The 23247-nt window shown below is 52.2% G+C and overlaps 1 protein-coding gene across 5 annotated transcripts in view; it reads left to right on the forward strand.

Annotated features, from left to right (window-relative positions):
• The first annotated feature begins 2674 nt into the window (after positions 1-2674).
• The window catches only part of INSR (insulin receptor), a 143601-nt gene continuing 123028 nt past the window's right edge, over positions 2675-23247 (forward strand). For 3 of the 5 annotated variants that reach the window (XM_023244792.2, XM_023244793.2, XM_045053097.1), the window contains exons 1-2: positions 2675-3214; positions 21792-22343. In XM_023244792.2, the coding sequence (XP_023100560.2) occupies positions 3115-3214; positions 21792-22343 (652 nt within the window). In that variant the 5' untranslated portion in view covers positions 2675-3114. The remainder of the gene's footprint in view (positions 3215-21791; positions 22344-23247) is intronic. The other 2 variants (XM_023244797.2, XM_023244794.2) reach the window with 2 other exon arrangements.

A 23247-nucleotide genomic window follows, 5' to 3' on the forward strand; every position in this document is an offset into this window, starting at 1 on the left:
CTGCCTCTTTCTTTTTTCTAAACGATTTGAAAGTCCGTTGCAGACATTCTGCCCCTTTATCCCTATACATAACTTCATTCAGTATGTCCTTCCTAAAACCAGAGACATTCTCTCCCGTCGCCTCAGCGCGACGATTAAATTAAAACCGATTCAATACTATTATAGAATTGATGGCACTTTTTGAGTTTTCTCCAATTGTCCTGGTCATTGTTACATGACCAAAGAAAATCCAGAAGCAACGTTGGTCACTTAACGAGGGTGATGTCTGCCAGCTTTCTCCTCTGTGAAGCTGTTTTTTTCCTTTCCCTTATCATCCATCGACAGGTAGTATCTTGCAGAGCGGTACTTGGGGACCATAGAAGCCCTCTTTGACTTCCCTAATCTCCAACCATTAATTTTAACATTCATGGATGGTTCTCGCCTGAACGGATTATTTGGAGACTGCCAAATGGTGGTTTTTTTACTTCTGTTCCAATGATTTTAATAAAAGGCAGAGACTGACTTTCAATTTTTAGAAGCCTGGGTTTTTTTTGGGGGGGGGTCCTGGGGGTGTTTACAAAAGAAAACGTGCTGTCAGGAAGTGGTGATGTCTCCATTGTCTCTCAGCAAGTCACAGCTGAAATGATTCTTTCGACTTGTACCCAACACACAAGTCCCGTGTCCCGAAGGAGTTCCAGGGGACGGCGTGTCCCTTTCCACGCGTTTTCTAGGACACGCTGCCCGTCTGGAACTGCAGTGGCTTTGGGGGCTTCCGTGGATCAGAGGGAAGCCCACAGCTCTGCCCAGGTTTGCACAAGGAGGACGGGGGACCTTTCTCGAACCCACCATTCTTCATACCCTCAGGCTGTACTGCCTTCCATTCCTTCTCCTTGGGTTCACGCTTGGCCCATTGCAGAGGGTGAGATATTATGGGAAAGACAATCAGATTATGTCAGCCCTTTTGTGTAAACCGTCTAGGGGCTGCCCATTGCTTTTAGGAAAAGGTGGTTTGGGAAGGGGCTTAACCGGGTATATTAAGGCTCTTCCCCTTCTCTGTGTTCTGGCTCAGGCAGATGGGAGATGCTGGTCTCCCCACCTGGATGCCTCCTTGAGCTTTCCTTGGCTTTCCTTGGCTTCCTTTCCTTCCTCACCTTCACTCACTTCCTCAGAGGATCCTACCCTCCCCCCCCCCCCCTTTACGCCCCAGCATTGTCTCATCAAGGGCCCTCTCCGGGGTCCAGACTGTGAGGAACCCGAGTGTGTTTATTTTGCTCACTGTAAATCCTCATTACTTACTGCATGTTGATTCTCCCATTCAACAAATATTTATTAAGCAACAGATACATTAGGCACTGGGTGTAAAGAGTGACACGTAGTGAAGGCTGGCAGATTCCTGCTGCACGGGGAGGGGAGAAGATACACGAAAAACCCCAAGGAATTTCAGGACGCGCTGGTGCGGTGTAAATGACAGAAAAGGGAACAAAGGGATGAGGCGCGGGGGCGTTTGCAAAGTGTGGTCTGGGAAGGTTCCTTGGAGCACCGTGGTGGAAACAGGCACCGGAGGGACAGGCGGAAGGAACAGCCAGGGTAGGGGCCTGGAGGCAGGAGTAGGTTTGGCGTGTTCGAGGGACCGTGGGCTCAGCTCCTGGCCAACGAATATTCGTTTCATAGACAAGAGGAAGAATGAGTGCCCGCCCCCCGCCCCGCTCCTGGAATCGCGCTGGGTGCTGTCTCGGGCGTTCTCTTCCCTTGCGCCTCCTCAAGTCTGACACGCAGGTATTGTTACATCCATTACGCAGCGGAGGCCAACCCGCCGAGAGTCAAGTCCCGAGTCCAAGGCCGCACAGGAAGTGAGGGGAGGGGGAGCCAGACTCCACTCGGCTCAGGCTTTCCTGTACTTAAGGCTCCTTCCCCCCCCCCCCCCCCCTCAGGGAGGCGGGCGGACCACCATCGAGCCCTATTCGCGGACCGCATTTGCTGGACACGCAGACACCCCCGGACGCTGGGTCTGTGCGTTGAAAATCGGGCGTGTCCACCTGTGCTGTCACCGGGATCTGCAGGGCCCCGTTTGCTCTCTGGCGAGCTTCTGCACGTTCTCTCCAACTTCCACCACAGGCCGCACGCCTCAGGCCACCTCCCGTCACCCCTGCCACGGAGCACACCGAGCGCCCTGGGCGCGCGTGCACGCGGCTGTCCCCAGGGCCCTGGCGCTGGGCGGGGGCGCCCGCGCGCGTCTACTACGGGGCGCGCCGGCAGGACTGGGACCAGGGTGACGCGGGCGCAACATTTAAGGGAGTCCCGAAAACCCGAGCGACCAAGATAAATAGCGTTTTAATGAAATAGTAAAAAAAAAAAAAAAAAAAAAAAAATCAAAATGAGCCTCCCAAAGACCAAGGGAACGAGATAGCCATAGAAACATTAAAAAAGGGCTCCGTGTCGCTGGGTCTGGCATGTGGGGCGCCCCCAAGCTCCGGGACGCGGGTCGCGGGGGGTCTGGGGCGCCCCCTCGGCTGGGACGCGCCGGGGGCCGTCCTGCGCTGGGGCCCGGGGCGGGGAGGCCGGCGGGCGGGGCCGGGCGGGGCGGGGCCTCCCTCTCCCGGGCCTCCCCCCTCCCCTCCCGGGCCTCTCCAGGGCGTCGAGTCCCTTCCCGGTGCCGATCCACGCCGCCTTTTCCCGCCACCCGCACGGGGCCCAGCTGACGGGCCGCGTTGTTTACGGCCGAGCAGCCCTCGCTCCCGCCGCCCGCCCGCCACTCGCCGGCCCAGGTGCCCGCCCGCCCGTCCGCGCGTCGGTCTGTCCGCGCGTCCGTCTGTCTCGGCGTTCGCAGATCGCGGCCCAGAGCGCTCGGGGCGCAGCGAGGGGGCTCCGGACCCGGAGGTCGCGGACGGGGCCCGGGCCGCCGCGGTGCGGGGTCGGGGCCGCCTCCGCCGGATCGGTAGCGGCCGAGGCCCCGCGCCCCTCCTGGGGCCGTTCCGAGGGCCCTCCCGGGCGGGGGCTGCGGCGCGCGGGGCCGCCGGCGTGGAAGAGAAGGACGCGCGTCCCCCCCAGCGCCGCTCGGGCGGCCGCCTCGGAGCATGACCCCCGCGGGCCGGCGCCGCGCGCTCTGAGCCGCCGGGACCCCGCGCTCCAGCAGCCATGGGCGCCGGGGCTGGGCGGGGGGCGGCCACCGCGCCGCTGCTGGTGGCGGTGGCCGCGCTGCTGCTGGGCGCCGCGGGCCACCTGTACCCCGGAGAGGGTGAGTCTGGGGGTCCGGGAGCGGGCGGGGAGCGGCGCGGTGGGGAGGGCGCCCCTTGCCAAAATGGAGCCCACCGCCGTGGACCCAGAGCCCTCCTCGGGGTGCGCGCGTGTGTCGGGTTGGGGGGGGCGCGGTGCGCGTGGCCGGGAAGGTAGCTTGGGCCCCGCGCGGGGGCGGGATGCCGCTGACCTTGGCCTTTGCCCGCCTGGGCTCGCGGTTCCGCGCGCAGTGTGCGGGCCCCGGGCCGGAGGAACCTTGCCCCAGTGCCCGTCCCGCTGCGGGTGCCTTTCCCGAGCGCGCCTCGGACCCGTGTGTGGCTCTCTGCGACCTCGGCTCGCTCCGGAGACGGGACACGCGTCCTCCTGGGTCCCCTGTGAAGTGGGGTCTCCGGGTCCAGGCGGCCGAATGCCGGCGGCGCACACGGTTTGGAGCCAGAGTCGAGGGTCCCTTGGGGTCCCCGCGGATAGATGTCCTAGGCGGGGGAATTGTAGAATCCTACCCTCCTCCTCAGATCTAGGCCCGTGGCTACCCGCACTTCAGATCCATGTTTACACTTTCGGGTGCCGTTTCCAGATGTCCGGAGGCAAACTCTAGCGCCTTGGCAACCGGGCCTTTGTTGTAGCAGAAGCCCTGGCGGCTCTATCACGATTATTATGGTTAGTGCCACCAAATACCCCGGGCTTATCTCCCTGGACCTTCACACTGGCCCCTGGAGGTTGGTACTGTTGTTTGCCCATTGCATAGAGGAGCAAACTGAGGCTCAGGTAGGAGACCGTTCAATTTGCCCAAAAGTCAGTGCCGGAGGGAGAACTCGAACCTTTCTATTGGTGGCCTGGCTAGGCTAGGCTCTGGACTGCTGCTGGATGTCCCGTGTCTCCCCATGGCCCCCACCTCCCCCTCCAGGTCTGCCCTTCCTGAAGGAGTTTTACCTGCCAGCCCAGGGAGGTCTCTCACCTCAGGTGAGCCTCTCAGGCCCCGCCCCACCCACGGACTTCCCTCCTGGGCCTCCCCGTGCTGGTAGCAGATGGAGTGGAGGCAAAAACCAACTCCAGCTCTTTGGGCTTGATGGCAGTCCTTTCCGGCTGTGGGGCAAGGAATGAAGAATCCTTCCAGAGAACATGGCTGGAGTTTCCCGACTGGTGCCGGAGGCCCCACTTTAAAAATATCTGTTGGGTTATGTTTTCAGAATTTTCCATAAAAGGAAATCAGTCATGATGAGGAAGGGGTCGGGGAGGGAAGGAACAGAAGCTCCTGAGTTCCCTGGAAGGGAACGAGGTCCGTGAGAAAACACACAGAGGCTCTGGAGGGGACAACCCAGGTTTGCTGAGCACCTGTCTCAGCTATGCGGTGGCTCCGAGGCCTGGGTGCTCGGGGTACGGTGGGCTCTCAAGAAGGGTGACCATGGCTTTGGGTTCTTGTTCAGAAAATCCAAGACCAACGTTAGACCTGTTCCAGGTTTTGTGTATGTATGTGCGTATGCACCCATGTACATGTGGTTCCCTGCTCTTCTGTTCCTTGTAGCTTTGGTGATTGTGGATTTGTGCCTGGGCTTCCAGGGGCCAGTAGATGGATTTATCACTTCTTTCCACGTTTGCAGTTTCCACAAGGGCGGAGGCTTATGTGTCTTTCTTTCTTCTTTAGTGTTTATTTTTGAGAGAGAGGGGGAGAGAGAGAGAGAGAGAGAGAGAGTATGTGCGCATGCGTGCACAAGTTGGGGGTGGGGTGGGCAGAGAGAGAAGGGGACAGAGGATCCCAGGTGGGCGCTGTGCTGACAGCCCAATGTGGGGCTCGAACTCACGAACCGCGAGATCATGACCTAAGCCGAAGTCGGATGCTTACCCCACGGAACCACCCAGGCACCCTGAGGCTTCTGTTTCTTTTGTGAGCCCAGAACAGCGCCTGGCACGTAGAAGGTGTGTGGTTGAAATATTTGTTCTTGATTCAGCTCATATTTATGTTCTCACCAGGACTCCAAGCCATGGGTCTTTTATTCTTCAGCTAATACCTAACTAACATGTACTAATGAGGGTAAACGCTTGGCAGGTGCTGTTCCATGTGCTTGGAATATATAATCTCCGTTAATCCTCACCACGGCCCTATGAGGTAAGGTTTCGTATCCGTTTTTCCGCAGGTGAGGAAATTTGACCAGGACAGTAGAGGTGGGTATAGTACCCCAGCTGGCCTGGCTTCAGAGCACTGGTTTCTTAACAAAAGGTTGTTCTCTAGGGTTTGAGCCTCTCCACCCCAGCCTGTAGTAATGCTTAACAAAATCCTATCGAATCGATGAGACGTGATGCCCCCTCAGAAGTTTGGAAATGGCAAGAAACCCTACAGGTCATTAATCTCTAATGTCAACCAGTAGGGCATTTTGGCCGGAGTGGGGTGGGGGGGGGTGCATGTGATTTTTTTAGAAATGAAGGACTAGGGGGCGTCTGGGTGGCTCAGTCGGTTAAGCATCCGACTTCGGCTCAGGTCATGATCTCGCGGCTCGTGAGTTTGAGCCCTGCGTCGGGCTCTGTGCTGACAGCTCGGAGCCTGGAGCCTGCTTTGGATTCTGTGTCTCCCTCTCTCTCTGCCCCCTCCCCTGCTCACGCTCTGTGTCTCTCAGAAATAAATAAACATTAAAAAAAAAAAAGTCTATTCTCAACCTTTGCCTCTCTCCTGGGGATCTGCCCATTATCTCTGCCTCACTCACTCACTCACTCACTCATAGAGGTCATTGAGGTGAGCTCCTGGGGGTTCCCACTGTACCCCTCTCCATCATGCACTTCCATTTTTTTTTTTTTTTTAATGTTTATTTTTGAGAGAGAGAGAGAATGCACAAGCAGGAGTGGCGTCGGGGGCGGGGGCCAGACAGATGATCTGAAGTGGGCCCTGTGCTGATGGTAGAGAGCCTGATGGGGGGCTCGAACTCACAAACCGCGAGATCATGACCTGAGCCGAAGTCGGATGCTCAACTGACTGAGCCACCCAGGTGCCCATTGGCTTCCCTTCTTAATCTGGCCAGAGTAGAGCCTCTCACCTTCAGTGCTCTTACCGTTTGGGCTGTGATGGGGCTTGGCTGAGGGGGGCTGTCCTGCGTATTGCGAGAGGCTGAGCAGGGTCCCTGGTCTCTCCACCCACAACGTGCCAGTGACACCTCCTCTCTCCCTGTCGTGATGACCGAAAGTGTCTCTGGACATTGCCAGCCTGTCCCCAGTTGAGAACAGCCACATTCAGGGAGATGACCTTTACCTCGTCTAGGACATTTACCTGCTGGGGGTCCCAGCCCTCCTCTCTGTTCCGGGAGCCCCGTCTGCCCCGGAGCCTTTCCCTTTTTGACCTACAAACCCTCCATACTCCCTTGAACCTCATTCCCCACCGCTCACCTCCAGCCTTCCCCTGCCAGGCCTCCCCTGGTGGGCCCCTGCCACCCTCTCTCTCACCTCTTGCCCGCTGCACTGCCCACGGCACCTGGCTTGTGTCTCCATCGCTTTGTTTTGCCAGTGGCTCCGGTGAAGGTAATGCCTCACCTCCCAAGTGCTCTCCTGTCGCCTCACCCCAGCTGACCTCTCTGGGTCCTCCACTGCCTCCTCCCTCCCAGGAGAAGACCGTTTCCTGCCTGGCTTTTCACCTGCACCTGGCTCCCTCCATCCTCTCTGCTCCCTCTGGGGCTCAGATGTTAGTTCTTTCATCATGGAGGGCCAATCCCCACTGCCAAGCACTCTCAGCCCAGTTTAAAAAAATAAATAAAGTAGGTTCCATATCCAATGTGGGGCTTGAACTCATGATTCCAAGATCAGGCGTCAGATGCTCTATTGGCTGAGCCAGCCAGGCGCCCCCTCAGCCCAGTTTTTAATTTACGTATAGCCATAGTCCTTCTAGAACAGCGGCCAGCAAACTACAGCCTAATCCTGTCTGTCCACGCCTGGTTTTATAAATAAAGTTTTATTGGCATCATCGATGGCTGCTCTTGTGCCCTAATGGCAGAGTTGAGTAGTTGCAATCACATGGCCCAGAAAGATAGTCATACTTTGGCCCTATACAGAGAAAGATGGATTAAAGAAAGCTAGGCTCCCCGAATACATGGGTTCCAGTTTCTCCACTGAGAAAGTAACAGTGATGTTCCCTACTTAGCCACGTGTATGGTCTTAGGATTTATTTCTGTGAACAGTCATCTTGGCATTGAATGAGGATCCCTTGCTGTCGGCTTTGTGTCTGGAACTCGAAAGCGATGTCTGCTGTGAGATTTTCTTGCAAGACAACGTTGTGTTAATTTCTACTGAGAATACCTATATTGGCTTATGATTTGCAGTCAGACCCTATTTATGGTTTTTTATTTAAAATAACAAGTGGGGCGCCTGGGTGACTCAGTCGCTTAAGCCTCCGACTTTGGCTCAGGTCGTGATCTCACAGTTGGTGAGTTTGGTGAGTACGGGCCCCATGTCGGGTTCTGTGCTGACAGCACGGAGCCTGGAGCCTGCTTTAGATTCTGTGTGTCCCTCTCTCTGCCCCTCCCCTGCTCATGCTCTCTCTCTCTCTCAAAAATAAAACAAACATTAAAAAAAAAAAAGACAAGTAATGCATGCTCATTGCAAAGAAATTTACAAAAACATAGAGGGGGAAGAAACAAAAGTGCCCTTCAGCACGTTGTCCCTAAAATGATTCCATTTCTATTCTGGGAGGTGACGGTGCTGTTAGTTTGTATCTTAGCGTTGTTGTTTTGTTGTTGTTGTTGTTTTTGTGCACAATTATGTGACTTTTAACCCACGCGTAGAGTTTTGTGTGGCCAACCCCTCAACTAGGATACAGAACAGTCCCATCACCCAAATTCCCTCCAGACACCCCTTTATTACTACATTATCTCCATCCTGAATCCTGCCAACACTGATCTGTTCTCCAAGTTACCATTTTCTCTTTAGACTTTAAAACGTGTCTTGTAATTGAGTTCATATTCTTAAGATTGACTTTTTTTTCCCCCAAGTTTATTTATTATGAGACAGCAGGAGAGGGGCAGAGAGAGGGACAGAGAGAGAGGGACAGAGAGAGAATCCGAGGCAAGGTCTCCACTGTCAGTATAGAGCTTAATGCGGGGCTCGAACTCACGAACCATGAGATGATGCTCTGAGCTGAAATCGAGAGTCGGGCGCTCGACCGAATCAGCCACCCTGGCGCCCCTAACATTGGTTGGTAGTCTTAATTTGCGCGCTCATAGCTCCTCATTGGCCACGGATTCCCTATTTGGGAATTTGCCTGGTCGCTAAAATTAACTCGTAACCCTACAATCAAGACCCAGTGCACTCTTGTGGTTCCTCCTGGACCTGCATGGAGCACCCAACCATTCGAATCGCCGAACCAGCCCATTCGCAGCTGATTAGCTCTGGTATTGTGGATTCATACGATCCTCGAAGATGAAACCAAGTGTCTTTTTTTTTTTTTTCGCGACGTATTTTAGTGCCACACTTTCCCACATTTTTGTGGTTTTCGTTGGAGATTTTGCCGTTGAAAACGGCCTTGCCCGTGGCGTTGACGTGCTATTTCCGTGTAAGTGCAGGAGTAAATGCAAGAAGGCCTGATACGCCTCATGGAGAAAATATGTGGCTATATGAGCTCAGCTCAGGCAGGCGCTATGGTGCTTCGTGTATTGGCTGTGATTCACACAGGCAGCCGATCAACACCGTATATTACGTAAGATGTATTTAAGGAGAAACGGATGTAAAACCAGGTTGTGTTTTGATCAGTTGACAAAAACATATGGGGCCGGAGGCTTGCAGGAGCCTGACCCTACTGTGTTTCCCCTGGGGACAATGGTGTTTGCCAATTCTGTGTTCCAGGGGAGTCCGCAGACATGCTGAGGATGGCCTGTGGGTGGTTTCCTGTCGCGACCCTTCAGAATTTGTGCCTTTGGGTTTCTCAGGGCCCGTGTGGAATCTTGTGGAACGCATATGCCCCTTGGGTCCTGTTTGTTTTTTTTTTTTTTTTTTTTTTTTTTTAATCTGTGCAGAAATCCTTGGTTACATCTTGGAAAGTTCGTGAGATGGCCCCAGCCCCCTGGCCCTTGCTTCAAGGAGGGGGTCTCTCCTGTTCCGTTAAGCCTGGTGCCAGCGTGCGCTCTTGGGATTTTGTTTCTAGCACGGCACGATTTGCTGTTCTGCGTTGCCACGTGCACACTGGATAGGAATTCCAGTCGGAGCTCGAGGCAGACGCAGGAGGATTAAAATTTGATTTCGGATCTGGGTTTTTCTTCCGATCCCGTGAGGGCAGGGTGTCACGTCAGGTTTCTGTTCGGGGAACAGCGCGGCCTGGTAGCGGGAAGATTCTTGCTTCTCTCCTGTGCCTTTGTGGGAGACTAGAAAATGTAGGTACTTTCCAAAAACTGTCTGCTACCAGCGTGGAAAAAGGTAGTGCTCGGACACAAAGGGGTAAAGAGAGGAGGGCTGCCACTGTTTTCCTGTAGGCTTTCTGTGATTCTTGTTGCCAGTCTGTTTCCCCTTGTTCCTTGCAGATGATGGGAAGGGGGATGGGTTCTGAAATGTTCCTCTCGAATTATATGTGCTTATATTGTATCAAGGCCACCTGCTGCCTTTTTTCTTTCTTTCTTTCTTTCTTTTTTTTTTTTTTTTACAAAGTGCCTTTTGTCTTGCCAAGACTTCTTGACTTCTTTTGGTTTTCTTTCCTGGGTCTTCTGTGGCACGATCCTTCCCATCTGGGAGGTAGAACTCCCAAGGGGCGCGGAAGCTTCCTAGGACTGTCTGAGTTGATGCGCGATGCCCTACGACTGCAAAGCTAATGCCTGGATGTCCCGGAGCTTTCGGGCGTACAGAAGGTGGTGTCAGGGTGGGCATGAACCTTTGGTCCTCTAGTTGCCTGTCCTTAAATATTGTGCTTTCCGCCTCCACCCTTTTCTCCTCTTGGTTGTCCCATCTCCTGCCAGTTATGTCACCAAACGTCACCCGCGTCTGCCCCTCTTTTCCCAAGCTCCGGACCGGTATCTGGGCACACCCCAAAGTCCTCACGGACTCAACACGCCCCACACTGTGCCTCTTGTCCTCACTACCCCAAACCGGCCCTGTCTCGGTCTCTCCACGTTCACCGGGGACTGTCCCTCACTTCTCCCTCCTCTCCTCCCCCTCCCTGGGTACCAGTTCCCCAGTGTCTCCGTGGCCTCGCCTCTGTCCTTGCACCCACTCCCACGGTAGACCCCCTTTCTTCTAGGCCAGTGTGCCCCGTTCGGTTCTTCCTCTGTTTTGCTGCCACTGGGATTTCTCTGCTTCCTACTTGGGTGCTTCTGCAGCTGCCAGCTAGATCCCTTCCCCGGGCACATGAGCCGCCGCCTCTCTGGGCTGCTGTCCCTTGGGGCTCCTCATACGCCTCAGCGTTCTTGCATGTGCTTCCTGCGCCCCAAGCACACTTCGTCCCCCCCTTCTGCCCATGGTCACCCATGCTTCTTCCTCCCAGGGGCGGGTCAGAGGCTCCATCCCTCCTTCTTTAGCTGCATCATCCACCCCTCCTCCTTCCCTTTCAGTACAGACTGGAGGTATCCGTCTCGGTGCCCACAGACGCTGGTCTGCCCGTTGGAGACGCGTTCTAGCGAAGCATTGACTATACGGGTAAATGAAGTCACGCTCAAAGTGTAGGTTCCAGAAGGGCTTGGTATGTGTCTGTCCAGAGCAGGAAGCAGAGTCCTGGAGCCCCCACCTCTGCAAATTCGTGTGTTGAAGCCCTCACTCCCCAGTGTGACTGTGTTTGAAGATCAAGCTTTTGGGAGGTAATTTAGGTTAAATGAGGTCGTAAGAGTAGCGCCCTAGCGCGATGGGATTGGTGGCCTTCTAAGGGCAGGAGGAGAGAGATCTCTTTGTTTTTTTTTTGCACGAATGCAGCAAGGGGAGACCATGTGAGGCAGAGAGAGAGCCTGCCAGCTAGGAAGAGGGCTCTCCCTGCAGACTGGCCATGCTGGCTACCTTGATCTTGGACTCTCAGCCTTCAGAACTGTGAGAAGCAAATTTCTGTTGTTTAAGCTGCCCAGTCCAGGGTCTTTTCGAAGGACAGCCCTAGCTGACTGAGGTGAGAATTGGGATCTGAATTGGCTCTGAAACACAGCAGCCAGGGACACAGGTGGATAAAATGGGTGTGGTTCCGGCTTTCTTTGAAATTGCTGGGGGCGGCCCACCATGCTTATGGGGTTCTCTCCAGCATCAGTCGATGGCCCCAAAGAAGGCATCCGACGGTGTTGGTTCTGGGGTGAAGGGCTCAGTGGGGCATGTGGGGCAGAATGGGGACTCGTTGTGGGGGAAGCCCTGCTGGGGAGGTGGGGCCAGGGGTAGGTCTGTCCGACTTGAGTACCCACCCCCCGCATACCTTGCGGACCTTGTTTAAAATGCAGGTTTCTGGGGCCTGGCTCCCGGACATAATTGATTTCTTTGGTCTAGAGCCGGGCCTAGGAATCTGCATTTCCCTCCTTTAGTGATTCTCAGGCTGGCGGTCTGGATGGCACACTTTGAGAAACCCTATGTGATGGCTAAGGGCACAGGTGCAGGTGTTGGTGGCCTAGAGACCTGTGTGTGACGGGCTCAGTTATGTCCCTCTTTCCCCAAAGTTGTGTGTTGAAGCCAACTCCCAGAAGGTGACTATTTGGAGTCTTTATTTAAAATTTTTTTTTAATGTTTATTTTTGAGACAGAGAGAGACAGAGCATGAACGGGGGAGGGGCAGAGAGAGAGGGACACACAGAATCGGAGGCAGGCTCCAGGCTCTGAGCCATCAGCCCAGAGCCCGACGCGGGGCTCGAACTCACGGACCGCGAGATCGTGACCTGAGCTGAAGTCGGACGCTCAACCGACTGAGCCACCCAGGCGCCCCTGGAGTCTTTAAAGAAGTAATCAGAACGAGGGCATTGGGGCAGTGGGGTAAGCATTTGACTCTTTATCTCGGCTCAGGTTGTGATCTCATGGTTTGTGAGTTCGAGCCCTGAGCCTGCTTGGGATTCTCTCTCTCTCTCTCTCTCTCTCTCTCTCTCTCTCTCTGTCTCTGCCCCTCCCCTACCCTCTCGCTCATGTGCTCTCTCTCTCTCTGTCTCTCAAAATAAATAAACTTAAAAAAAAGGTTCGTTTGAAAATAGTAATGTATTCTTAAAAAAGAAAAAGTGAGAGGGGCGCCTGCGTGGCTCAGTCGGTTGAGCAACCGACTTCGGCTCAGGTCGGTTTGTGAGTTCGAGCCCCGCGTCAGGCTCTGTGCTGACAGCTCAGAGTCTGGAGCCTGCTTCTGATTCTGTCTCCCTCTCTCTCTGCCCCTCCCCCACTCATGCTCTATCTCTCTCTGTCTCAGAAATAAATAAACATAAAAAAAAAAAAAAAGAAAGAAAAAGTGAGAGCATTACAGCGGGCCCTAATCCAATATGCCTGGTGTCCCTCAAAGAAGAGGAGGTTAGGACACAGACCTGTGCGCCCACAGAGGGGCAGCTGTAAGGAGAGAGGGAGAAAGCAGGCATCTATGAGCCACAGAGAGGCCTCAGGAGAAGCTGACGCGGCTGACACTTTGAGTTTGGACTCGAAGATTGTGAGAGCTTCCTGTGTGCCGTCGAAGGCCCCTGGCCTGCGGTTCTGTGTGATGACGGGCGGAGCGAACCAATGTCCTGGGTTCAAGTCCCAGCTCTGTCTCCTCTTTGCCGTGTGGCCTTGAGGCAGACACAGTCCTCTCTGAGCCTCCGCCACTTTCCTCTTGTGGAGAATCTGTCTGGGCCACATGTGCGCCGTGTTTTGTCCTCGCTCCAGCCTCGTGCACCCCCACCCCTCAGGGCACTTAGCGCCCCTGTGCCTCCAGCAATTTCCAGCAGTGTCTGACTCACATGCTACCCACCGCGATCCTTTCTTCCAGATGTGGCCTCCGTCGTTACCCTCCCCAGGCCTGTTTTCCAGAGCTTAATCTTCCCCGGTGGACCCGGGGTCTCAGGAATTTGCAGGTCTCCTCCGGCCTTTTGATGTCCCTGCCTTGCGAACGTCACTGGCTAGGCGTCTGCCCTTCTCCCGGGGAGGGAGGACCTGCACGTCCATCTTTCCCAGGGCTTCCTTCCACTTCTCCGTCTCCCGCGGCGCCTTGTGGGCTCTTGGTTTGTTCAGAAGATCCCCTTGGCGTGTCCTCCAAGATGGTGAGAAGTTTCCGGAAGGATTATGGTCTGGATGGCGAGTGTCCCCTTCGGGGCCTTCTCTCCCCCCTGGGCTTCTGCGTACACGATTTTCTCCTCCGTCTTCCATATGCGATGGTCCGCTGTTGTTACCCGCTTCCTCTGTCCCCGAGTCCCCGAGCACCCACCTTGGGGCCCCTGACCACTGTGGAGGTGCAGCGACCCTCCTGTCCCCAGACAGATCTTCCATCTGGGCTTGAGAACCACCTTCCTCAGGTCTCCTCTCTGGGGGCTGTTTCTTCTCTCACCGGTATTTTTTACCAGGAACTTGCAGGAAAGCACTACAATGCCTGGTCCCCGCCCCCACCCCTGGTCCACCCTCAAACCTCCCTGAGTGCACGTGTGAACCTATCTGCAGCAGGGATCTCTGGGTCCAGGGACATCTGTGTTTATAAAATTGCCCCTGACCCTGGGTGGTTTCATCACTCACCCAGGCCTCTTGAAGGCCCTTAGATCTTGTCTGAGCCTGCTTCTCTGTGATGTTTATTCTGCTCCCCGTTGCTACTGCCTCGTGTGCCTTCTGTGCACCTGCTTTCCCGCCCAAGGGGGCCAGGAAAAGCGAAGCCCAGAGAGGTTACATCGCTCACTCGAGGTCACGCAGCGCCCAGTCGACAAAGCTGAGATTCGCGCCCGGGGCCATCAGGATTTCTGGTCTGGTCATTGCTTTAGCGTTTGTCTCTACTCTGATGGCTCCTCGTCACGGCTTTGAGCCTTCAACCTTTTCTGTCTTGCTAATCCCCGTGCCCAGCACGATGCCTGGTGCCGAGGCGCCCAGCAGACGTTGGCTGAATGAGTACGGCAGTTATTTCCATGTGGGCGACTTGTTGGTTCTGGAGCCTGGCCTCCTGATGCTGCCTCGCACCTGCTGTAGCCGCCCCCCCCCCCCCCCCATTTCTCCTTCTTTGAGGAAGTCACTTGCAAGAGCCAGCCTCTTGGGCAGGCGGAGAATCTTCAGGATGTCTGATTCTGCCGTGTGCCCAAATTCTAAATTCTGCAGCTCATAAATCTAGGTATTGGTTCCGTGAGCTCAGGGCGGAGAACTAACACAGGTTCAGAGCTTTGATCACGCTGCTACCCTCGTTCACAGAGAGGAGGAGGAGGCCCAGGATGACACGGCGGGAGGTGCTGGAGTAGGAAGCCGATCTGTTGTGTTTCCAGCGTGGCCCGGAACCGGTGTGGGTGGTGGCCGGACGCCTCAACCCAAGGCTTGTTGGCACGGGACTCCTGAATTTCGGGGGGTTAAGACTGGTAAGGAGGCAGAGAAGAATGTGTGGCCCCAGAATAGGCCACCAGGGAGCATTTGAAGAATGTGGAGACTAAGGATCAAGTACATTCATGATCGAACGCAGAATGCGTTCGATCTCAGCATTGCGAAGCATTGCCGGAACCTTCTAGACACCTCCTTCCCTGCCCCTCCACACTTTCTCCTTGCCTGCTTTGATGGGTGAGAGGAAACCAGGGAGAAGGGACTGTCTCCCTCCCTCCCCCCTCCTTCCCTCCCTCCTTTCTTTCCTTTTAAGTTTTTTTCTTTTTCTTTTTTCCTCTTTCTTTTTCTTTCTTCTTTTCTTTCTTTCTTTCTTTCTTTCTTTCTTTCTTTCTTTCTTTCTTTCTTTCTTTCTTTCTTTCTTTCAGAGCGACAGAGAGCGAGCGGGGGGGGGAGGGGCAGAGAGAGAGGGAGACAGAATCCCAAGCAGACTCCCCAGTGTCAGTGCAGGGCCCCAGTGAGGCTCTGTCTCATGAACCAGGAGATCGTGACCCAAGCCAAAATCAAGAGTCAGATGCTTAACCAACTGAGCCACCCAGGCACCCCAGAAGGGACACTTTCTAAGAGACTGCTCTCATGTTAAGTGTTCTCTCCTGGAAAATCCTCAGATCCGTCTGGCCGGGCAGGAAATTCTAGACCAGTACTGTTCAAAAGAACGTGTTGCTCTGAGGGGAATGTTCCGTGGCTGTTTAATGTGGTGGCCATTGTCCACATGGGGCTCTTGAAGTTGTGGCTGGTGTGGCTGAATCTTTATTTTTATCTTATTTCAATCCATTTTAGTTTAAAAAAAAAAAAAGGTCAGTACTCGATTCTGTTGTTGGAAAACTCTTTAGTGTGTTTGAACAGGTGGGGGAAATGAACCTACGTGTTGGATGAAACACTTTATGAAATCTATGTGTACAGGTCGAGTATTTCTGAAAATTTAGCATCTGAACGGAGACATGGCTACATGACATTTTGGAAGCTTTCTTCCAAAAGAATCTTGTAGAGTATCTCATTAATAATTTTTTTAGTATTATGGGGCTCCCAGTTGGGTCGGTTGGAAGAACATGGGACTCTTGACTTTGGGGTCATGAGTTTGAGCCCCACATTGGGTGTAAAGACTACTTAAATAAAACTTAAAAAAATAAAATTTTTTGAATTCATTGTAAATATATATAGATGTAATCTATCTACATCTATATATATTTACATCCAAGTTAGCATATGGTGCAACAGTGATTTCAGGAGTGGATGTCTTAATGCCCCTGACCCATTTAGCCCCTCCCCCAGGCCCTCCCATAACCCTCAGTTTGTTCTCCATATTTATGACTCTCTTCTGTTTTGGACCCCTCCCTGTTTTTATATTGTTTTTGCTTCCCTTCCCTTATGTTCATCTGTTCCGTGTCTTAAAGTCCTCATATGTGTGACGTCACATGATATTTGTCTTTCTCTAATTTCACTTAGTGTAATACCCTCTAATTCCATCCACATAGTTCCAAATGGCAAGATTTCATTCTTTTTGGTTGCTGAGTAATACTCCATTGTATATGTGTGTGTGTGTATACACATACATACATATATATACGTATACACACATACATATATGTATGTATATATGGATATATGTATGCATATATGTATATATACATACATACATGTATGTATATATATGTATATATACATATACCCCACATCTTCCTTATCCATTCATCCATCGATGGCCATTTGGGCTCTTTCCATACTTTGACTGTTGTTGATGGTGCTGCTATAAACATGGGGGTGCATGTGCCCCTTCGAAACAGCACACCTGTATCCCTTGGATAAATACCTAGTAGTGTAATTGCTGAGCCATAGGGTAGTTCTATTTTTAACTTTTTGAAGAACCTCCATACTGTTTTCCAGAGTGGCTGCACCAGTTTGCATTCCCCACCCCCCCAGAATAATTTTTCTTAGTATAGCTTACATACACATTGAAGTGAAATTTTTAGATACATTGCATTAATTAAAATGTATGTACTTTCGTCTTCCTTTTCTTTTCTTTTTTTTTTTACCTTATTAGAGAAAGTTTAAAATGCCTGAGGGCATCCTCTCCCGTTACACGTTAACTCAGGTGGTTGATAGTGACTTATTCGTCTGAGAGACAGAGGAATCTGGATCTGTCCTATTCCCGGTGGCACTTTCATACCTGGAATGGTGTTGGGCACAGACCAGGTCTTCTGTAGATATGTGCTGAGGGAGAGGACAAAGGGAATTATCTTGAACAACCTTTCTCTAGGCTGTCACTGCATGAAAACTATTTCACTGTTTCCTTATTTAAGTCACATGCACCTGCTTCCTTAGGCATGTTTTTGAAAGAACGGAGATGGTTCTTCCTCCCCCCCCACCCCCCGCACCGCTATCCGCAGGGGATATGTTCCAAGACCCCCAGTGGATGCATGAAACCGTAATAGCACTGAGTCCTATATATGCTATGTTTATTTTCTGTACGCACATAGCTACGTTATGTCACTAACAGGCGTGTTGTGCACGCAGCTTGGATGAAGGGATGATTCACCTACTGGGCGAGGCAGGATGGTGGGAGATTTCATCACGCTACTCAGAACGGTGGGCAATCCAAAACTTATGATTGTTTATTTCAGGAATTTTCCATTTAATATTTTCTGACCGCAGTTGACTGCGGGTAACTGAAACCGTGGATAACGGGATAATTGTATTAGCTGTTGCTGGACCCCCCCCCCCCACTTCCTCTGCCCCCCATTGTTCTTCTCTACCAGTGTACGGAGTGGGGATTCGTCAGGTACCACTTACTGAAAACTTGAAGCATTTTTCGGTTTCCATCCAGAGGTATTAAGAGCCAGCAGAAGGCCCTGCGTTTATTTCTGGCACCATTTCTAACATCCTCGGGATATTTTCTGTCCCAACAGTAAATTGCTCTATTGTTGAGGCTAATAGGCACACACACAGCCTTAATGAATTGAGTTAGATTCATTGGAGGTTTTTAAAAAGCAATTCTTTATTGTTCCCTACTGTTACAGTTGTCTAATTTTTTATTTTTTTAAATATTTATTTTGAGAGAGAGAGAGAGCTCTCGAGACAACACATGGATGGGGGAGGGGCAGAAAGAGAGAGGGAAGAGGGAAAGAGAGAATCCCAAGCAGGCTCTGTGCTGTCACTGCAGAGCCCGAAGCAGGGCTCGATCTCACACACCATGAGATAATGAATGACCTGGGCCGAAATCAAGAGCCTGATGCTCAACTGACTGAGCCATCCAGGCGCCCCCCTATGGTCATCAAATTTTTAAAGATTTTTTTTTTAATGTTTATTTATTTTGAGAGAGAGAGCATAGGCAGGGGAGGGGCAGAGAGAGAGGGAGACACAGAATCCGAAGCAGGCTCCACGCTCTGAGCTATAAGCACAGAGCCTGATGTGGGGCTTGAACCCAAGAACCTCAAGATCATGACCTGAGCCGAAGTTGGATGCTTAACCGACTGAGCCACACAGGTGCCCGTGGTCATTAAATTTTTTATAACAACTTTATTGAGCTATAATCCAATGCCATACAATTCACCTCTTTAAAGTTTACAATTCAGTAAATTACATCCGCAGGGTTATGCAGCCATCACGACAATCAATTTTATTTAATTTATTTTTAACTTTAAGAAATGTTTTCATTTTTGAAAGAGAGACAGAGACAGAGTGCGAGCAGGGGAGGGGCAGCGAGAGGGAGACACAGAATCCAAAGCAGGTTCCAGGCTCCAGGCTGTCGGCACAGAGCCTGATGTGGGGCTTGAACCCACGGACCCTGAGATCATGACGTGAGCTGAAGTCGGACGCTTAACCGACTGAGCCACCCAGGCGCTCGGCTACAGTCAATTTTAGAACATTTTTCATCACTCCAAAGAGAAACTGCAGCCTGAGTAGCTGTCGCTTCTCAGTGCCTCTTCCCCAGCCCCTTGGAACCACGAAACTGCTTTCTGTCTCTATCTATAAATTTGCCCATTCTGGATATTTCATGTAAACGGAGTCGTACTACATGTCGTCTGTGGTGCCTGACTTCTCTCACCCTGCCTTGCGTTTTCAGGCTGCATGGGTGATCATTAGCATTTTTTTCTCTTTTTTTAGTAATGAAGTATTTTTAATTAAGGGTTGTACTTTTTTTTAGTTATCATGCTCGTGCACACTTAATACACTATAGCGTAGTGTGGATATAACTTTGACATGCAGTGGGAAACCAAGAAATTCGTTTGATGAAAAAATTTTTAAGTTTATTTATTTTGAGAGAGAGCACAAGCAGGGGAGGGGCAGAGAGAGGGAGACAGAGAATCCCAAGCAGGTTCCGTGTTATCAGCATAGAACCCAATGCGGGGCTCCATCCCATGAACCGTGAGATCATGATCTGAGCCCAAATCAAGAGTCGGATGCTTAACCAACTGAGCCACCCCGGTGCCCTCATTCGATGCATTTTATCGAGGTACTTGCTTTATTGCGGTGGTCTGGAACCGAGCCCGCAGCATCTCCCAGGTGTGCCTGTGGTGGTGTTTTCATTTCTCTTGGTTATCTACCTGGGAGTGGAACTGCTGGGCCGTGTGGTAACTCATGGCTTAATGGTTTGAAAAATCGCCAGACCATTTTCCACGGTAGTTGCGTCATTGTGTGTTCCCACCCGTGATGTACGACGGTTCCAGGTTCTCTGCATCCTTGCCAACACTTGTAATTGTCCATCCTTTTGATTTTAGCCATCCTAGTGGGAGTGAAGTGGATGTTGCCAGATAAAAGACAGGGCACCTGGCTAAATATGAATACTCAGTGCTTATCTGACATTTAGATTTAACTGGGCATCCTGCATTTTTATTTGCCAGATCTGGTGCGCCTGCCTGCCTGCCTGCCACTGGTCAGGTGGGGATGGGGCTTGTGGGAGGCACAGAGGCTTCGGATGTGACCACAGCTGGGAGTCTTGGGCGGGGCTTGGATGCCGCGAGCGAGTGTGCAGGGCTGGAACCCGGACCCTCGTTCTCCCCAGGCAGCCTCCCAACTTCCCAGTGAGTGGGTCAGCGTGTTTTTTGTGTTTTCCCTTGCCTTAGCCTAATCCGCACAGAACGTGGCTGAGGAACATTGTAGCTTTATTTCCTCAATTGTTTGCTTTGCTGGTTCCCCCCCCCCCCCCAATGTGCGCTTCTTTTGCGATTTGTTTTCAGGGTGGATTTTTAAGAGAATGTTCTAGTATTCTTTAGAATCATCTGTTTTGCCTCAGAGATATTGGGGGGAAAGTTTAGTGTCCTGGAATACAGTAAGTAGAGATTGTGTACTAAGCATATTCCTGGTGCTGAGGGAAGGGGAGTGTGTGTGTGTGTGTGTGTGTGTGTGTGTGTGTGTATGTGTGCATGTGCGTGTGTGTGTTTTGGCAAGGAGAAGCTGTCTAAAGAGTTCGATTATGATGACTGTTAACTTGGGTATAAGGGGCACAAGGAGAAGGGGAAAGAAACTTTAAAGAGGTATACGGAGGAAAGGAAATCAGAGAAGGGTGCCTGGAGGAGGTGGCGTTTGAGCTGGATCTTGAAGGATGATGGACTAGATTTCGAAACAGGGAGCTAAGGTCGAAAGGGCTTTGGTAGCCGACAGGGCCAGGGCTCCCCCGTCCAGGACAGTAGCCGCTAGCCACATGTGTCTATTTCCATTTAAATGAACTAGAGTAAAATTAAATATTCAGTTTCTCAGTCTCGTTAGCCACAGGTGAAGCCACAAATGGCGGCTGCCTTCCACGGTGGACAGCACAGATTTAGAACATGTGTATCAGTGCAGAAAGTTCTGTTGGACAGCCGTGGACTAGGGCAAGGGTCACCAAACTGCAGCCCCGGGACAGAACTCCAGGCTACCACCTGTTCTTGTAAATAAAGTTTTATTGGAACACGGCCACGTCCACTCATTCACATTTGGCCTGCGGTGGCACGGTAGAACAGCTTCTGCACGGACCCTCTGACCACAAAGCCGAACATACTCACTGTCTGAGCATTGATAGAATATGGTTGCCCGCGCCTGGTCTAGGGACGCGAAGGCACAGAGCCTAGAGGTGATGGTGATACGTTTGTGGGAGAAATCAGCAACCACAAAATAGCTGGCATTAACTGAGCACCTACTGTGTGCTGGGCACCGCTTGAGGGCTTGGATTACTTCACTCGCTGCTTCTCCTAGGTCATGTTACAGGGGGTGGGGGGCAGTGATGGGGAGGAGCCCTGCGCGCTGGGAGGGAGGAGTGCAGGGTCACGGGGAGCCAGGAAGGGTGCTGGGGCCTGGGAAGGACCACCTTCAGGAAATGGGCATGCAGGGTGTTTGTGCAGGGGAGATCACATCCAGCCCTTGCCACACCCAGGTAGAGGTAATGAGGCTGTTTTGTGGATGTCTGCCTGGGAAGGAGAGTCCTCGAGGTAGGAGAATTGTCAAAACAAATTCAGCCCTCCTTGCCCCGTTTTGGCGTGGGCACCTTTATCCTCGCAAATCTGTCTCCTGAAGATTGCCAGTGTTGACTCACCCGGGCCGGCTGCCCTTTCCCTTCCGCACCTGCCGTATTACTCAATCCCGTGTAATCCCAGCGTCTCCGTCGCATCTTGTTCGATGTGATGGTTTTTAAAGGCTTCTAACAAGGACTGCGAAAGGAGTTTTTTTCTTTGCCTTTTGGAGGTGATCACTTGGGCACGGACACTATGGAGAAAACCATGAATCAGGGGCTCGCTATGGAATCGGTGGGGGAGCCCAGCACAGAATGAAAACATGGGGCCCCTTTCTTGAAAACGACCGAGGGTTTAAACATGGATAGAAGAGCATTAAGCCAAGGGCAGGGCCCTTCCGGGTGAGTCCCACGACTCAAGATGCACACCTGTGAAGCTGGCCCTGCTGCTGATTTAAAACAAAATTTTTTTTTTAATGTTTATTTCTTTTTGAGAGAGAGAGAGAGAGAGAGAGAGAGAGAGAGAGAGAGAGACAGAATGTGAGCTGGGGAAGGGGCAGAGAGAGAGAGGGAGGCACAGAGTCCGAAGCAGGCTCCGGGCTCCCAGCCGGCAGCACAGAGCCCGACGTGGGCTCTGAGCCAGCCCGGCGCCCCGTCTGCCGCTGACTCTTATCACCCATCCTCGACGTGCGTGCTCACCTGTCTTGCCTTGTGCTTGTTTTCGCCTCTAGTCTGCCCTGGCATGGATATCCGGAACAACCTGACGAGGCTGCACGAACTGGCCAACTGCTCGGTCATTGAAGGTCATTTGCAGATACTGCTCATGTTCAAAACGAGGCCCGAGGACTTCCGAGACCTCAGTTTCCCCAAACTCGTCATGATCACTGATTACCTGCTGCTCTTCCGGGTGTACGGGCTGGAGAGCCTGAAGGACCTCTTCCCCAACCTCACGGTCATCCGGGGCTCGCGCCTCTTCTTCAACTACGCGCTGGTCGTCTTCGAGATGGTGCACTTGAAGGAGCTTGGCCTCTACAGCTTGATGAACATTACCCGGGGCTCCGTCCGCATCGAGAAGAATAATGAGCTGTGCTACCTGGCCACCATCGACTGGTCGCGCATCCTGGATTCGGTGGAGGATAATTACATTGTGTTGAACAAAGACGACAACGAGGAGTGTGGGGACATTTGTCCAGGCACTGCAAAGGGCAAGACCAACTGCCCTGCCACTGTCATCAACGGGCAGTTTGTGGAGCGTTGTTGGACACACGGCCATTGCCAGAAAGGTATGCTGGGGACGTGGGGCTCTCAGCCGTTTCTTCGCCGTGTTTGTTAGCAGCTGGAGGCGTTTGCCGGACGAGGGGGTGGCCCCTTTTTTCTGCAGAGGCTCTGGTATTAAATACTTCCGGCTTTGCAGGCTGCGTGGCCTCCCGTTACAGCTACTCAGCACTGCCATCGTAGCGGGAAGGCAGCCACGGGCAACCCAGAAAGAAATGGGCACGGCTGTGTTTCGATAAAACTTTATTTACAAGCCAAGCTGTGGGCCGGCGTTTGCCAGTTGCTGTGCCAGACCGTCGAATGTTCCTCTTGCTTGAGGGGGGGTAGAGGTGGGCAAGTATGGACTTTGCTGTAGAAAAAGAAGGTTTATTTCTTGAGTGACGAAAGAAGCAAGATTGCTCAGCGTAGACATTTGGCAAAAGAAATGGGTAAAGGAAGGAAGCGAAACAACAATCCTTATCCCACATTTAGTGGAGTACTTCCTTCTCGTGGTTCTGTTGTGTGTTTATTTTATTTACCTACCTTTCCCTGTCTCTGGGCATTTAGATCATTTCCGGTTATTCTAAAGAGAAGGATGAGTATTTTCGGGTCAAAGCTTTATTGAGCATTTTGTTTCTCTAGGCTTTGCTTTTCCAGAAGTGAAATTTCTGGGCCAAAGGTTCTTGATACTGATTGCCAAATGGCTTTCCGGAAATGTTGTACTGATGGGCGCTCCTCCTAGCATTGGCTGAGAGGGAGCACCTTGGCCAGCTCTGCATGTTGTTTGAAAAATCTTTCATAATTTACCGGAGGGAGGAGCCGATGTGTTGTCATTGTTTCTATTTGCATTTCTTTGATTGCTATCGGGGGTTGAACCTTCTGAAACATGTTTATTTATCATTTGGGTTTTCTCTTCCTGTTCATATCCTTTGT

The sequence above is a fragment of the Felis catus genome, chromosome A2 (assembly GCF_018350175.1).
Source record: "Felis catus isolate Fca126 chromosome A2, F.catus_Fca126_mat1.0, whole genome shotgun sequence".
NCBI lineage: Eukaryota > Metazoa > Chordata > Mammalia > Carnivora > Felidae > Felis > Felis catus.